The sequence below is a fragment of the Thamnophis sirtalis genome, unplaced genomic scaffold, assembly GCF_051295495.1.
Source record: "Thamnophis sirtalis isolate CommonGarterSnake01/CBP01778 unplaced genomic scaffold, rThaSir2_p1.2 scaffold_14, whole genome shotgun sequence".
In the NCBI taxonomy this organism is placed as follows: Eukaryota; Metazoa; Chordata; class Lepidosauria; order Squamata; family Natricidae; genus Thamnophis; species Thamnophis sirtalis.
In genome coordinates this window covers 48540029-48557414 of record NW_028261394.1, presented here as the reverse complement: position 1 = coordinate 48557414, position 17386 = coordinate 48540029, and the positions used below count along the sequence as shown (strand labels likewise).

The 17386-nt window shown below is 56.1% G+C and overlaps 1 protein-coding gene across 3 annotated transcripts in view; it reads left to right on the top strand.

Moving 5' to 3' along the window:
• The first annotated feature begins 217 nt into the window (after positions 1 to 217).
• CBFA2T3 (CBFA2/RUNX1 partner transcriptional co-repressor 3) overlaps positions 218 to 17386 on the top strand; it is a 60929-nt gene continuing 43760 nt past the window's right edge. For 2 of the 3 annotated variants that reach the window (XM_087728621.1, XM_087728619.1), the window contains exon 1: positions 219 to 303. In XM_087728621.1, the coding sequence (XP_087584747.1) occupies positions 231 to 303 (73 nt within the window). In that variant the 5' untranslated portion in view covers positions 219 to 230. Of the gene's footprint in view, positions 304 to 17386 lie in introns of all 3 variants that reach the window. The other variant, XM_087728620.1, reaches the window with a different exon arrangement.

Genomic DNA, 17386 nt, shown 5'->3' with positions numbered 1-17386 from the left:
AAACCTAGTTATCCCCCCCCCCACCTCTGCTGTCTTCCCTTGAGAGTCCGTGTCTAACCCTTCAACCTAGAAGAACCCACCACCACCACCACCACCACCAAATGCAGCCCTTCCTTGGCTCCTCTGGCCAGCCAGGGCTGCTCCTCCTCCTTGGTCTCTTTGGCCAACGGGGGAGAGGCTGAACAGGATGAGCAGCCCCCTCCCTGCTCTCTGAGGAAGCCCCAGGTGAGATGACCTGTCCCCGGGAAGAAGAGATGGCGGCTTCTGGAAAACCCTTCGGGGCTCAAGGCTTTGCCTGCAAAGGTAAGAGAGCTGCCTCCCTCAAGGTGTCCATTCAGATCTGGCTTTCAAAGATTAGGGATTGCTGGAAGGTTCGAATCGTTTGAAAACCGTCTCAAAAGCCATTTCCTCTCCTTCCCTCCGAGGAAGCCCATATTGTTATCCACAGGCAGGCAGGCAGCCCAGGGGGACGATGGTTGGGTTTACTCTGCAGGAAAGGCTTCACCAGGTCAGCGAATGACCAGCTGCATTCACACACCTGATCTAAAACTAGGTGGGTTTTAAACCTAACCAGTGGTGGGTTTCAAAAAATTTTGGAAGCTCTTCTGTAGGGGTGGCCTGCTTTCTAGGTCCACTGGTGGAACCTCTTCTAACTGGTTCGGTAGATTTGACGAACCGGTTCTACCGAATAGGTGCGAACTGGTAGGAACCCACCTCTGAACCTAACCCTAACCCTAACCCTAACCCTAACCTCGGCTTCTCTTTCAGCCCTTTGGGGCCTTTGTGAGAAGGCATGGGGGAAGCTCTGAAAAGTGGCTAATTCAGAAGCCAAAGGGGATTCTGTGAACAGCTTTTCCTGATGTCCGTGAATGGTGTTATGTCCGTGGAGGCAGACCACGGTCCTTGGCTGCTCTGCAGGATAGGCGGCTTTGCCGTGCCCGCTTCTAGTTCTGTTGGTTGTGTCTTTGTCGGCTGTTTGTTTGTCGTATGAATTGTGCGCTCACAGCCAAGCAGTGGCTCTTGGTCAATCTTGGTTTACCTCGAAAAGCAAAGCGAGGTTATACTGGTTAGGAACTGGGGAGGATTACAGGATAAACACTGAATCTGTTGGGGGAGGAGGGCTGTTGTTGACCCTTCTCAACACTGCTACCCCGGAGGGTATCTGATGCGGCTACCGAATTGCTGGGAGTTAAGATCCGCTCCAATTTCCTTTGCTGCTAGAGTTGGGTGAAACTGACATCTGTAATATCGGTGAGATATGTTACCTTCTGGAGAGTTTATTTACAGAATTAGTGTCCGTGGTTTTTCTCTCTCTCTTCTTCTGAGCAGCTGGCCCTCGGTTTCGGCCGGCTTTCCTTTTGAGTCAGAAAGGCAGAAGGCTGTGCAATAAATAACTGATAGGGAAATTCTGGGATCTCTTACCTAGAGAGCATCACGAGGGCTGGTCCATATGTGGACTACGCATACGACTCGGTTGAAAGAAGTTGGGACATGGGGTTGTTTCTGATTATTCAATAGATGGTCTGCCTTTCCCTCTAAGGCAGTGTTTCTCAACCTTGGTGACTTTAAGTCCTGTGGACTTCAACTCCCAGAATCCCCCAGCCAGTCCACAGGACTTAAAGTCACCAAGGTTGAGAAACACTGCTCTAAGGCAGAGATGTCCAGCCTTGGCTCCTCTAACACTTGTGGACGTGGACTTCCAGAATTCTGGGAATGGAAGTCCACAAGTCTTAAAGTGGCCAAGGTCGGACATCCCAGCTCTAAGATGTTTAATCCCATCCATCCAATTCTCTGATCTCTTTGGATGGATGGGAGCCCTTGTCCCCCCTCTCCCCCACCTTAAGTGTCAATTGGACTTATCCTTGGTCTCTGCAGATCGAGACAGGGAGAAAGTGGGCACTGAAATCAGGATGTTTGCTATGGCGCAGTGGTTAAATGCAGCACTGCAGGCTACTGCTAGATCAGCAGTTCAGCGGTTCAAATCTCACCGGCTCAGGGTTGACTCAGCCTTCCATCCTTCCGAGGTGGGTAAAATGAGGACCCAGATTGTTGTTGGGGGCAATATGCTGACTCTCTGTAAACTGCTTAGAGAGGCCTGAAAGGCCTATGAAGCGGTATATAAGTCTAACTGCTATTGCTATTTGAATTCTAAAGTGGGTTCCCTCCCCTCTGCAGAACTCCTGGGAAGTTGGTTATCCAAAGCCTAATAAAGGTTGCAGGGAAAACAGAAGGGGGGTGCAGCTGGGGGCTTTGGACCTTCTGCTGTCCCAGGGACAAGGCTACCTGTCGGAGCAGAAGCAGCAAGTGCCACTTCAGGGGAAAAACGGGCAGAGAGCAGATACCCAGCTGGGAGCTGCTTTAACAAGCTTAAGTTGGCTGCTTTCTTCCTTTGTCCCCGGGCGAGGTCTCGGGGGCAGCGTGGCTGGGTGAGGCTGGCAGTGTCGCCTGACCCTGCCTGGAAACAGGATCTCCGTGGCGGCCTTCCTCTGGGCAGCCCTGGCCCTCTCTCCTTGACCTGCCAGGGCGGCCCTTTCCCAGGCTGTGACCCAAGGGAAGGTCAAGGGACATCCTCTCTGGTGGAAAGCAGCCAGCCCTTCCCCTTCTGCATCACCTCCTCCCCCACCCCCACACTCCACTTGCCTTTCCAGCCCATTGTTCACAGGCGGGGAATTTGGCCCGCTGCCTTGGCACTGCGCCCTGCCTGGCCTCCTTCGCCAGCAGCCCGAGGGCAGAGCAGCTGGGTGGGAACTGTGGAGAGGCACAGCCGGGCTCCTGGGTGTCCATCTGCTTCCTCCACAAGGTGGCCACCAGGCCTGGCTGTGCAGCTGGCTTCCTACGGGAAGCTGCTCGCGGGCACAGGCGGGCAGCAGGAGGACTAGGAGGCCGTGCCAGCCGGAGGCTCTTTGGACAGGGAAGGAGGCCTGTTGTGCAAAGCCTCACATGGCGGCGGGGAGTTTGCGGAGGCTCTTGCCTTGTGACAACCCAGCCATTGTTGCTGTAAACCATGGCTTAGCATGATGCCCAGAGTTGAGATGAGGGGTCCTTGGTGCTCTCTGAGCCTGCTTGTTTCCTCCCAGACGTTTCATTGCCCAAACTAGGTTACACCATCAGTGTCTTGCTTAGTTTGGGCAATGAAACGTCTGCAAGAAAACAACCGAGCTCAGAGAGCACCAAGGACCCTCCGGGATGCCCAGAGCCAGGCAGGTGCTTGGAGGCCAGGGGTAAATATATAAACCCGGGTTTAACCTAACATGAGGACTTGCGGCTTAGCTGCCCTGGTTACAGAATGAAAGGGAGCCCATGCGGGTCAGAGGATTGGAAAAAGGGGAGATCCCAGGCCAGGAACAATCCTGCTCCTCTGAGGCGGCTGTTTTGACCAACCACAGCTTTGGGGCTGCCTTGGAAGGAGCAGTCGGGGGGGGGGGGAGGTTGGCAAAGCAGCTGAATGGCTGAGGACCAGCCCTGAGGAGCTTCACCCAGGAGATGCCACCCTGGCCCAGGCGGGAGACCTCAATTCTCCTTCCCAGCAGCTGGCAGACTCGGGTGAGGTGGGGGAGACGGTCACCCTATTTCCTGCCCTTCTCCCCCTCCTCCCCTCCACAGGGTGGCTTTAATGCCAGTGCAGTTGTGTTTATGCCAAGGCTTGCCAAGAGCTTCCATGGCTCTGTGTGTGTGTGTGTGTGTGTGTGTGATCTCTTTGAGGAGCACACAGCTCCTCGAGCAAACTGGGGGGGAGTGGGGATTTCTCCCCCTTTCTTTGCAAAAACACGAGGGGGGAGGAGGGGGATTAATTCGGGAAGGGGGACGGTGGTGCCTGGACAGGTGCAGCTTCTGACAGTTTTGAATAGTTGCCAGCCAGCCCTCCGAAATCCTCCACACATCTGCTCCCATCAGTTGGACAACAGATGGGCCCTGCTTTTAATATTTTTGGATTCGGTTAGATTTAGGAGCCGATGTGAACTGATTGCAGAGCGCAGGTGGGGAAAAACACAAGCTGCTTCGCAGGCAGGAAGTGTGGGTCAGGCCCTTGGCAAGGCTGGGCGAGGACCCCTTGTTCGCCTCTGGGAAATGGGGAAGGGGGGAGGGCAGGCTGAGAGGAAGCCGGCGGCTCCAGCCTTTTTCACACGCGACTCGGGTTTCGGATTATTTTTAGTTCGTTGTTGCAGTGTCTACAGCCAGGGATGGGGGGGGGGCGCCATCGTGGTAGCTCCTGGCCAAAATGCCAGAGCACCAGCTGCGAAGGAGGGGGGGGGGGCTGCGTGAGAGAATTGGGGCTAAGGAGAAAAGCAGGGGAAGGGGTTTTGCGAGGGAGAAGGGGCGTCCCGAGGGCTGCAGGCGAAACAGATCCGGCCGAAGGGCTCAGCTGGGTGTGTGTGTGTGTCAGAAACGTCAACCATGTCGGCCCCCAATCCCGCGAAGAGACCCCGGCCCCCTTTTCACAGCATCCCGGTGCTCGTGGCGTTGGCTCTTCCTCCTCCCTCCCGTTCGCCAGCCAGGCGGCCTATTGGGGAGCAGCCCGGCAAATGCAGGGGGTCCCCGCGAGCTCCCTGCCCCAAGTCTGCAGGTGGTGGCACAGCCAGCTGGACCCCCCGATCCCGCCGAGCCTCCTCCCTCCTCCTGCTGGTGGCAGACGCGGCTTTGGGCTTCGCGACCCTTCGGATTAAGGCCGGGCCAAGCGGCGCCCTGGGAGAGGTTTAAGCTCCGGCTGCAAACTAACCCGCTGGCTCGCAGGGCTCCCGGGGCTTTGGCGGCCGAGCCTGCCAGCCCCCGCCAGCCCCCGCCAGCCCCCCCCACCCCCGCGCCTCTCCGTTAAGCCTTGCCTGTCCCCTCGCCCCGCCCGGCATAAATCCCGCAGCAGCAACAGCAGCGGAGGACCATCTGGGCATCCCTGGTGGGGGAGGGAAAGGAGAGCAGGCGGGGACCCCTCCCTCCCCATTGCTCCTTCTCTGTTCCCCCCCGAGGCCGAGGAGAGTCAAGGCAGGCCCGTCTAGAGTTTCTCTGGAGTCCCCCTGGGAGGCCCCCTCTGCCTTGCCCTCCTGCAAACCCTGCTTGGGCTCTCTGGACATCCCAGGAGTCTTGAGCCAAAGCCTCTTCCCCTGGCCTTCAAGTCCACGGGGGAAATGGTCAGAGAGGCAAGAGAGTGGTGGGGGCCCTTGCCATTGTCACGGCTGCCATCTTGACTTTTTTGACCATACCCTGAGGGTATTCTGAGTCTCCTCCTCCTCCTGCTCTGTTCCCACAACTGGCATCCAAAACTTTCTGCATCTTTGCCAAGGCTGCCCGGCTGGTCTGTCCCAGGGCAGTGCCCATCCCATTGGAAGGGAGATCGTGGCCCGCCTGGCTCCCTTTCCCAGCCCCCCCCACCTCCCCCCCTGTCAATTGATCCTCCACTGTGGCCCCCACGTGCCTCTTGCTCATGGTGGATCCGTTGGAGCGGCTGCTGGGGGCTGATATGGAAATTGCATCGCCCGGGCAATCTGGAGCTGTTCACAGCCGTTGGGGGAGATAAGCAGGTGCTCCTCCAGCAGCAGAGCAGCTGCAAAGGACTCCCATCCGGGTGAAAAACTACTTGAGGTTGGGCTCTGGTGATGGCCAGGGCGATAGGCGATGGAAGGGGGGGTGAGGAGTGCCGGGGGGGGGCCTCCTCTGCACCTCCACGTTGCTTGCTCTCTCCTCCATCTTTTATTTCCCTCCCTCTCCTATCTCCTGCTCTCTCCCACACTTGCTCCTTCTGTCTCCTGCCTTATCTCCTACTCCATGCCTTCCTTTGATTGCTTTCCCTCCTCCAGAAGGAATAATTTATTTGAACGCCTCCTTTTTTTCTTTCCGTCGGCTGCTTTCCGGCTCCCTTCTCCCCCTCCCCCCCCGCCCCTTTTTTCAAGGGGATGTTTGCCGCTCCTTGGCATGATAGGAGGATGGCAGATGGCAGATGGCAGGGGAGCAGCAGCCCCAATCCTGGAGGGGGCAGGCTCCCCCTGGCCTTCTGCAGACACGGGCCCTGTTTCTGTTCATGGTTCCCCCCCCCACCTACCCAGAAAGCCAAGAAGGGGGTTTGAATCCACACATCCCAGCTACCCAGAAGGTGGTTTCTTAGCCTTGAGATTCGGGAGCTGTGCGAAGCCCAGTTTGCCAACTGTATCTCAGTCAACCAGCTTCATGGCTAAGTAGAGCATGGCCAACAGGCTCCCCTTTGGGAGAAAACTCCAGCTGGGTGGCCTCGCCAGGGACCTGCTGGCCTGAAGTGAAAGTTTGCATGCTTCCCCTCATTTCCAAAAAGCCCCTCTTGTCTGCCTGGCTTTCTCTTCAATTTCCCCCCGGGGAGGAAAGAACCACCAGTGAGTTGCTGTCTTGATGCAGCTGTGCAGTTCTCTGGGCAAAGGGAGGCCCTGGCCAGCCCTCGTCCTTGGCAGGAAGGTTTGGTGGGGCTGGCTCCTTGGCCATAGGAAGGATCTCCGCTCCCACCCTGTCCCCCCCCCAGGACGCAGCTGGATCTCAGGAAGGCTACCCTGGCCAAGAACGGCAGGCAGTCCGTCCTTATCGCCCTGACCCAGCGGCTGAGGTTTCAAGCAGTGATTGAAGGAGTGGCGGAAGGGTTTTATCTGGGGGAGCCAGAAGGCTCGGTCCGGGAAACAAGCTTGCATAAAGGCATCAAGCCGGAAGGATGAGAAATGTCACATGCACCCTGGCCTTTACGCAACTGCCCCCTGGGGGGGGGCTTGCTGTTTGGGATGCCAGTCTGGGACCGACCAGACTCCGCTGAACTCCTCTGGAGGAGACCAGTTCCCAGGACAACCAGAGACTCGGGCAATGAGGCTCTCTCCACCTTGAAGCTTTCTGGCAGACCCCCAGAGACCCCCGCTCTCTTTCCCACGTCCTTGGAATGTCCCTCCGCTGGAACATGTGGAGAGCTTAGAAGCAACTTGTTCTCCTCCTGATCTCAGCTGGGAGGAGAATGACGGAGGAATCACAGCTGTTGCCTTGAGATGGATGTTGGGGGGTGCAATGCTCCCAGCCCTCTGGGCTTTCTCTTGGCCCCACCCTTGGTCACCCAAATGGGCACCTGTTCCGGCAGGGCAGGTGGGGATTGCCCAAGAACACCTGTGCTTTGCATGTCTACGGTGCCAATCGGGGCCACCTGCAGCTCTTCAATGAGCAAAGGATGGGAAGGGACTATCCCTCCAGATTTCAGGGGTGGCTGCCAGAGAAACAGAGGGGGCCGAATCGGTACAAATAGCTACACACAAGCAGAAAAGGACTCCAGATTTAGGGCATCTCTGCCCACATGGGGGTCGTGGCTGTGTATGGGCCTGCATAAAGCAGGGCCCAACCATACCATGGCCTCCTGTGGGCAGAGCCTCTTCAGTGCCAAAGGAATTTGCAGGGTTTCAACTTAAGCCTCGTGCTGACTCTGCCCTGGTGGCTTTTAAACCACTGTCGCTTAGCACGCGATGGGAATCGAACTCCTTGCCCTGCAGCCAACGCAAACCAGGATTTCCCCCAGAGGAGTCTAAGGGGTACCAAAAAGGCCCCAGTTCTCCAACCCTTAGATCTGACAGAACTCCCCAAAGTAGCCAGAAAGAAAAACAGATTCTTGGTGGAAAGCAAGGAGTTTTTGGAGAGAAATCTCTGGAGGTTCCTGGAGGCCCCATTGCCTCTTCAGGCCTAGACAACAGAATAGCAGAAGGGACCTTGAGGGTCTTCTAGTCCAACCCCCAAACCATTTCAGACAAACGACTGTCCAGGCTCTTCTTGAAAACCTCCAGTGTCGGAGCACCCACAACCTCTGGAGGCCAGTCGTTCCCCTGATCCAGTTGTTCTCACTGTTGGGAACTTTTTCCTTAGCTCCAGATTGTTCCCCTCCTTGATCAGCTTCCCCTCCAGCTCAGATCCCCTCTGAAGCCTCTTCCGAAGGCAGGAGAAGAGCCCCCTTCCGCCATTGGGCCTGAGGTGCGGTGGAAGAAGATGTGAGAACCGGCCGGGGCAGTTTCTCTCAGCCCACAGTGGGGTTTTCCGTTACTCTGCGTGCAACTGAAGGGGCTCCCTTCTTCTTCTGCAGAGTGAAACCAGAGGGGCCGGTGGAGGGGGGGAATCCCCAAGCCAAAATAACAGCCTGGGCATTTGCTGTGGGTGCCGTGCGATGATGTTCCCCGTGCAATGGGCTCACTGGGGCGTGCGAAGAGCAGGTGCTGGGCCTCCCCCCTTGACATGCAGATCAAGGCTGCAGGTGTGGGGAGGAGCTATGGGGCTTCCAGCTGCTTGGTCTTGAGGATCCTGCCTGCCTGCCCGCCCACCCTTGGCACATATCAGGGGGTGGAGGGCTGGCCTGGCCTGGGGGTTACCAGGGTGAGGATGGCAGAAGAAGCCCGCACCCCGGCTGCTGGTTTCCATGAGACGCTAAAAGGAGGGGGTGGGGGTGGGGAGGCTCCATTGGAAGCTGCCATAAAGCCATTCCAGTGCTCAGTGCTGCATATGCTCAGGGGCCCTCCTTGTCTCGGCTTCCAGGGGTCAGAAGCAGCATTGCCCAGAAGGGGCTTTCTGCCCTTCCATCAGCTCCCCCCAAAGTTTTGCAAGGCAGCTCCCATGCTCAGTTCTTCCACCCCAGTGGGGGGTGCAAACGCAAGGAAGGGAGGGGCAGTCACGTTGAACCACAAAGCAACAACACCACTTTTCGCTTCTCTCTCTCTCTCTCTGTCCCCCTCCACCCCTCCCAATCCCTGCCGAGGAGGAGGCATTTTTGTGGGAAGCAATAGCAATAGCAATAGTTAGACTTATATACCGCTTCATAGGGCTTTCAGCCCTCTCTAAGCGGTTTACAGGGTCAGCATATCGTCCCCAACAACAATCCGGGTCCTCATTTTACCCACCTCGGAAGGATGGAAGGGTGAGTCAACCTTGAGCCTGGTGGGATTTGAACAGCCGAACTGCTGAACTGCAGTCAGCTGAAGTAACCTGCAGTGCTGCATTTAACCACTGCGCCACCTCGGCTCTTGAAGGCAGGCAGTCTGCTAAGGGCAGCCTTTGGCCCCTGCAGAAGAGGCCGAACTGGGGGGAGGGAGGAAGGGAAGGCTTTGCAAGGAGCTCAGCTCTTCAGAGGGAAGGAAAAATAGCTTTTGCACCAATGCCCGTCAAGTCCTCCTCCATGCCCTCCTGAGAGCAGAAGATGCCACCTCCCTGTGGGTGACCTGGCCCAGGTGCAGGCCTGGCTTCCATGTTTGGGGAAGGACCAAGGAAATTTGGCCAGGAAGGGCAACTGGAGCTGAGCTGGGTCACTGGCATAGATGCTTCCTGGAGCGGGGGAGAGAAGCACCCGGCTACCCCCTCCCTCAGCACCACTGCGGCTGTCTCTATGGGGTAGAAGCAGTCGCGCCAGGCCCAAGTGTTTAGGATGAGATAGCAATAGCAGTTAGCAATAGCAGTTAGACTTATATACCGCTTCCTAGGGCTTTCAGCCCTCTCTAAGCGGTTTACAGAGTCAGCATATCGCCCCCACAGTCTGGGTCCTCATTTCACCTTGGAAGGATGGAAGGCTGAGTCAACCCAGAGCCGGTGAGATTTGAACAGCCGAACTGCAGATGTGGAAGTCGGCCACCTCTTGGCATCTTAAAGTGACATCCAGGAGGGGATGTGCAGCTGAATGGCCGATGCTTCAGGGCCGCACATAGTAAGAGAACTGGGGAAGGGTTCCCATCCTCTCTGCAAGTTGGCATCCTCAGGGCCCTGGCAGACCACAGCTGGAAGGCGGCTGGCCTTTGGAAGGCCCCCCCCCACTTGTTTCAAATACTCAGGCTGGTGACCCCAGTTGAAGAGAAGGCCAGTCACCCTCTGCACCAGGCCAGAGTGGAACCCAGCCCAAGTGTGGCTAAGCCATTGTGAAACGGATCGACATGATGCGTGAACTGGATCAGGGAGCACAAAGGTGGGGACATCTGGAAGCCGTGGAGACCCTCAGCAGGGCAAGGGAGGCCTGGTGGGGAAAAAGGTGGGTTTCACCCATTGCGTAATTTGCTGGGGTCCTCGGTGGTGCAGTGGTTAAATGCAGCACTGCAGGCTACTTCAGCTGACTGCAGTTCAGCAGTTCGGCTGTTCAAATCCCACTAGGCTCAAGGTTGACTCAGCCTTTCATCCTTCCGAGGTGGGTAAAATGAGGACCCAGATTGTTGTTGGGGGCGATATGCTGACTCTGTAAACCGCTTAGAGAGGGCTGAAAGCCCTATGAAGCGCTATATAAGTCCAACTATTGCTATTGCTATTGCTATTGCTATTGCTATTGCTATTGGAGTGTCCTTCTTCCTTCTTGCCCCCTCCCTTTGCCGTGGGGCAGGGAGCCTGTTATCTGCCTGAGCCCTGGTGCAGGCAGGGTGGGACTGGGAAAGGGAAGCGGATTCTGGCAGGGCAGGGCAGCCCCCCCCCCCGCCTACGATAACAAAGCCCTGTTTTTAGCTTGGGAACTTGGAAAGGAGGCAGGTGGCCAAGGGCAGGCCGAGCGGTTGGCAGCCTGCCCACAAGGCGCCTCTTCTGTTCCATTCACAAAAAGGTGAGGCTTGGGACGGACAATGGCCCGGGCCGTCCGCCTGGACCTCTGACTTCAGATTAACATTTCAAGGACATCCCCCCCCCAAAAAAAACTCCCTGGCGAAGGCTTGAGATTTATCAAGATATTCACAAAGTTGACCGACAGAGGCTTCTGCTCCCGTATCACAGCCACTGGGCAGCAGGGCTGAATGCCCACTTGATTCTCCTTCGCGTGCCAAGCAAACTCTGCCTGGGTTCACACCAGAGGTGGGTTCCTACCAGTTCGCACCTATTCGGTAGAACCGGTTCGTCAAATCTACCGAACCGGTTAGAAGAGGTTCCACCAGTGGACCCGGAAAGCCGGCCACACCTACAGAAGAGCTTCCAAACTTTTTTGGAACCCACCCCTGGTCCTTGGATATGATTATTCTACACTATCATGCTCCTATTTATAAAACTCAGGGCCTCTGTGAAAGGTAAGGATGACTCCTGCGTTTGTGGTGCAATCAGAACATTGCGTGTGTTGAAGTTGTTTTAACGCAAGCCAAAGATGCCTTTTAAAAAACAAGTTTACATCCTATTCTTATATATGCCAGTGCTGTGTGTGAAGTAATTTAAGGTGGTTCTGACAAGTGTCATCGGCATCTTCATATCCAGTTACACGGGCGGCAAGCCACTCCCACAAAGGAGGCCACACCCACAGAGTAGGTTCGAACAATTTTTGAAACCCACCACTGGTTCACACGTTAGGCCAAGCTGTGAAGAATAAGTTTGCAAGCTGCAGTGAATGGATTCTAAACCCTGATTTGCTTCAAGCATGATTGCGTGACCAAGATGCCATTGAATCTTATGCCATCAGGGTCCCTTGAGGCCATGGAGCCAACCCCTGCCGAATACTGGATAGGCAGCAGTCTACCCTTTGCCTGAACACACACGCACCCCGTGGAGGGAGCCCACCCCCTCTGTACGCTGGCTCTGCAGCCCGTTGCTCTTCGCGTTGGAAAGGAATTCCTAAGGCTGGGACAGAATCTGTTTCCCTATAAGTGGAGGCCACTCCCTGGGGCTCTGGGCTCCAGACAAGGGAGGGTCAGCCTTGACCTCGTCCTGCTTGGTGCTCCTTCAGATGGTTGAAGGGCCTCCTCCTCTCCAAGGGCGGCTTTTGAAGCTCTGCAGTGCCCATTTTCAATCCTCCCTGGTTCAGCTTCTTAGGGCACACTAAGCCAGAACCAAACCGTCACATGGTGGCTTAGCCTCTTAGGCCAATCCAGGTGTTGTTACGAATCAACCAAGGTGTTGGCTGCCTTCTCTCAGCCCTGCTGATTTGGGGGCAGTGTTCACACAACAAACTGATCGAGTTGGTCTAACCATGGTTTGTGTCAGCACTCCTTCATTGAGTAATTAGGAAAGAAAACCACGAGACTCCGTTGATAGAAATCAAGTGTACTTTTACTAATTATAAATGATCAGAAGTGGAGCAAAGCGAAGACTGATTATTTAGGCACGAAAGCAAGTGATATATAAAATAACCCATTCCCCAACCCTTGGCATCCCAGTTGCAGTCCAATCATGATTCTCCCAAGTGTCAGGTGTGAGATAACTTCGAAAGGCATCACCAAGATGGAATGTCGGTGCCGTTGGCCTTGGCGGGAAACCTCCTCCGCATGCGTAGTCCGACCGGCAGCAGAACTCCAGAATCTTCCTCCAGCACAATTAGTAAACTCCCTCCCAAATACCATGCCCCCCCCTCCCCGTTTCAATGGCAGCCGAAGCAGCAGCAAAGCAGAGGCTGACAGTTTGTGGAAGAAACCACAACCGAACACTTGGCTCAGTCCCTGAAGGCGCAAAGAAAGAGCCTGCACGAAGGCCCAGCGTGCCCTCTGCCCACTCCCTGTAGAAGCCCAGCACAAGAGCCAGGGTAGCGGGGAGCTCCGGGAGGCCAATGGCCCCCAAAACAAGGCTGCCCTTCCCCTCCCTCCCCCCCCCCACAACACTTTTCTCAAGAACCAGCAAAGCAGACTTCCTGCCTGCCTGCAGACGTCACCCAGCCCGGATGCAGCTGCAAGTGGCGATAACTCCGAGCAGAAGGGAGCTGCCTCCTTCCTTCGACCACTGGCTGCCTCCGAAGCCCTTATCTCCTCCGCACATTCCAGCCTGAATTGAAAGCCTTGGGAAGGGAGAGCTCTTCTGGAGCAAATGAAATTAAAAGCCTGCCACGTGCCCTCTGCCGCCCGGCTCCCGGGATTAGCTGGGATTTAGACGCCGAGATTAAGACAAACACATCCAGGCCCCAATGGGGGGGGGGGCTGAATGCCAATTGCTCACCTAGGGCAGGGGAGCAGGAGGACGCGCGCATGAGTCGGCCGCCTTCACGGCAGCTGAGTCTGGCAGGTGGGCTGCGCTCCCCCCCCCCCCGCCCGTTCGAGCCCAGCCGAGGGAGCAGCTGGAGGGCTTCCTCTGAACCTGCCCCAGGCAGATTGTCCGTATCGGGTCCTTGCAGGTGGAGGAGAAAGAGAGGATGCCCCAGGTCCCCACCCGGCTTCCTTCCCCGCAGGGTTAGGTCCTCTCTTGTCATCAAAGACCCCCGAAGGATGTGACGGAGAGGCTGGTGTGATTTGGTGCCAAGGACTCACAGTCCTGGAGGCCACTTTCCCAGATCCCTTCCAGATCTAGAAGCTTCTGCAGATGTTTCCCTAAACATAGCATAGCCTTTATCGTCCTGGAACATCATGTATACAATGAAATGGGTTAGGGTTAAACATGGCGTCTTAAGGCACTAATTCAGTGTTTCTCAACCTTGGCCACTTGAAGATGTCTGGACTTCAACTCCCAGAATTCCCCAGCCAGCAAATTCTGGGAGTTGAAGTCCACAAGTCTTAAAGTCGCCAAGTTTGCACACCCCTGCTCTCAGCCTATCCTTGTGCACTGGGTGTACGGCTAACCCCCCAGCCTACAAAGGAGGAGAGCTCATTTATGAGATTAAACGTTGCTTGCCTGGATTTCACAACTCAATTCCAGGGAGCCTCTGCTCCAGGGGGCTGTCTCTGGAGGTCTGGTCCAGCCAGTGGTGAGATTCAGTTTTTTTTTACTACTGTTTCTGTGGGCGTGGCTTGGTGGGTGTGGCAGGGGAAGGATACTGCAAAATCCCCATTCCCTCCACACTCTGGGGCCAATCAGAAGTGGCGTTTGCCTGTGCTCCGAACTACTCAAGTTTTCTGCTACCGGTTCTCCAGAACCTGTCAGAACCTGCTGGGTTTCACCCCTGGGTCCAGCTCCAAGTAGGAGACAATCTTAGTGCAGGCAGTGGGGACTCACAAATGTTACCCCACCCCAACAGTTGCTGGCCATCCAACGCAGCCGGAGAGATTGCGATGGTTCTTATTTTGTTTCCAGAGTAATGGAAGAGCGTCCAAGAATGCATTAGGGCCCCACAGAGAACATTTCTCCCCCGGGTGGATCGACTCCTCTCTAATCCCCTGGGAACCAACAGTTCTACCAAGGCTGAGAACGGCTCACACTGGCAGGGAGGGAGGGAGGGAAGGAGGGAGAAGGGTCCCTGCTTTTTAAAAAGCTCCCCAATTTCACCTGCTTGTAGCTGCAGAAAACAGCAGGGAGCTTGGGAAATCGGGGACCCTACAAATCTTGTGTTCCTCGGCTCTTTAGGGGGCCGAAGCAGGAACTCAGAGCTGGAGGTTCTTAGTGGTCCTGCCTCTTCCCCAGCGAGAGGCAGCCTTTCCCAAGCGGGGGCCACTGCCAAGAAGGCCCCGGGGGGTTCGGTGAGGATGCAGGGAAAGTGTTGTCACTAAAAGCTTTCTCTCCACCCGGCTGCTGGGAAGATGCCATGGAGAGGAGGAGGAGGAGGAGGGGGAGGGGGAGGAGGAGGAGGAGGAGGAGGAGGAAGAGGATGGGGAGGGGGAGAAGGAGGAGGAGGGGGAGGAGGGGGAGGAGGAGGAGGAGGAAAACATCTTGTTCTGTTAGCTTTGCAGCTTTGCCCTAATTGGCCCTCCGCACTCTGGGTTCATAGAAAGAGCACAAAGCAATGCAGGCAGTCCTTGACTTACAACAGTGACAGCAGCACTGAGAAAAGGTGACCCTTGCAGCCTCCCTGTGGCCACGGGGTCAAAGTTCAGTCCCTTGGCAACAGGCTCCTGTTTATGAGTGGGGGGTGTCACCTGATCCCCTTTTGCAACCTTCGGACAAGCAAAGTCCATGGGGAAGCCAGACTCACTTAACAACCCTGTTCCCAACTTAACAACGGCAGGGATACATTAACACAGTGTTTCTCAACCTTGGCGACTTTAAGTCCTGTGGACTTCAACTCCCAGAAAGCCCCAGCCAGCTCTGCTGGCTGGGGCATTCTGGGAGTTGAAGTCCACAGGACTTAAAGTCGCCAAGGTTGAGAAACCCTGCGTTAACAACTCTGGCAAGGAAAGTCATAAAACGGGACAAATTTCGTTTAACAACTGCCTCGCTTAGCAACAGAAAATTTGGGTTTGGCTGTGGTCGTGAGTCAAGGACTACTTTTATGCTTCTGGTGCACTGTAGGGACCCCGAGGGGGTTGCTGGCAGGGCCTAAGCCAAAATTTCTCAGCCACTTGAAGACGGGCGGATTTGTCTGGCTGGGAATTCTGGGAGTTGAAGTCCACCCACCTTCAAGTGGCCAAGGCTGGGGAACATTGCCCTATGTGGGATCTTGCACGCCCCCCCCCCCCAAATGGCCTCGTTGTTGGCTCCGGAAATCTGGGGATTGGACTCCTCACCACTTCCAATGGTTAGGTTGAGAAAGCCTGGCTCCGGAAATCTGGGGATTGGACTCCTCACCACTTCCAATGGTTAGGTTGAGAAAGCCGCTCTCATGTTGGAAGGATGGCACGCTCTTGGATGAGGCACAGCTGCCAATCATCCAGGCACCGGGCCTGCCTGGCTTCCCCCCCTCCCCTCCTGAGCTCCACTGTGGGGGCTCCTGGGAAGAAGGCTGGTCTTCCTCTTGCACAATGTAACTGCTTGGCAAGCAAAAAACCCCATGTGCCCCCCCCTTCTTGGCTAAAAGCTGCGGTTAGATTGCAATTACAATTGAAGTGGTGTGTCTTGCATTCAACATTCCTATGCAGCCGCCGAACAAAACCAGGGACAACAGACCCTCATTTCTCCCGGTGGCAAATTACGACTTCAATAGGCTGAAATTACACCCTGCGTGCAGAAATCAGGGGGAAGAAAGACCCGGGCTCTCCACGCTGACATTCTGGGGGCAGAGGAAGGGAGCCGGCAAACCGATCCTTAGGCAGGACCGAGGTGGAACAATGCCCGTTTTGTGGAGGTTTCATCTGGGACACAGCCAGGGGCTTCCACCCCAGGTGATGCCGTGCGGTGGGGCAGGTGACGCCGGGGAGCCTGGGAAAGACGGGCCCAGATCCTCCTGGCTAACGTCACGACGGGAGGGGGGGTGCTTTTCTGCACTTGGCGAAGCTCTTTTGTCATCCTTCGCCCGCCCGATGCTGCTGACAGTGTGGCGGGAGACCTCTGTATCCAGAGATATCGATTGCGAGACAAGCCACTTGCTCCTTCGCAACACAATACGGGGTGCCATTTCCCCTCCCCCCCTTTCGTCGGTGCAATCAGACGCATACCAAGCCCTGGAGGGGGATGCCCCCAGCCGCTGCTTCCTGGGCGCTTGGGGAAATGAGGAGATCCGCCCGGTTTTATCTGCTGCCGAGCAGCATCCCAACCCCTTTGCAATGACCAGCGATAAAATGCTTGTCATTTGAGCCCTGAGCCCTGAGCCTCGCCTGCCACAGCCCTCCTGGCCCAGCCTCTCTGGGCCCAATGGGGAGCCATGCACCGAGGCCTCTGGCAGGACAGGCTCGCCCACCAGCGGCTGCTTGATCTCAAAAGGAAACTGAGGCAGCATTTCACACCTTGCTATACCCCAGTGAGGGCTGGAGGGATATTTTGTACGGAGGGAGGGAAGGAGGGAGACTGTGTGAAGCTACAGAACGAGATGAGTATCTGATTCTACCTAGAAATGGCCAATTTGAGTTGGCAGGTTGACTGACAGGAGAAATCTCACCCTTGCAGGGGGCCCAAGAGGAGGAGGTCAGGATGTGAACCCCAGCAGTGATCCTGGGGGACAAGGCTGCAGCCAAGACCCTCTAAGGAGGAGAGCCATGAGGAAATCGTGCTCCTTTTCCTTACAAATCCAACGGCCCATCTGGCTCAGGGAGTCGGCCATCTCTCCCTCCCTCAGAGGTCACTTGTCCAAGATGTCCTTGGTGCTCCGTCCTTATCTGGGCCAAGGGCGGCTCAGCCAGCCTCCGGTGGCCAATGGGAGACATCTGGAGGCTCACCCACATGGAGGGGGAGGGTCTCCTCCCCAGGAAGAAGCAGGCGGCTTTCAAGGCTACAAGTTGGGGGAAGGGGGGGGGCTGATTTGCTTCAAGTTTGCTCAGTCCCTTTCAAGGCATCCAAGCTATTGATGGCATCAAATTTGGGTCAGCTCTGAATTGTTTAAAGAAGTCCTTCATCCATCCGCCCATCCAGGGTCCTGGATCTTCGAGACAGAGCAAAGCTTCTCAGCCCCACCACCGGTTTTCACAGGGGAATACTCCTCCTACCTTCAGCCCCATCATCCCCTTCCCCAGCTTGGTCCCACCCGGAGCTAGATTAGACAATACAGGACCCCCCCCCCCCAATGTCCTTCCTCCTCCCGACAGGACCAACTGGAGAATGGCTCTCTCCGTTGGAGACGCCCATGGGTGCCTTCCTTCTGCCTGGGACAGGGGCTTCTGAGCCTACACCGAGTGTTTTTTGAGTGGCCCGAGAGTAAATGCAGCCAACTGCAAGCTTGCTAAAGGGACCCCAGCCCAGCCCAGCCCGGATT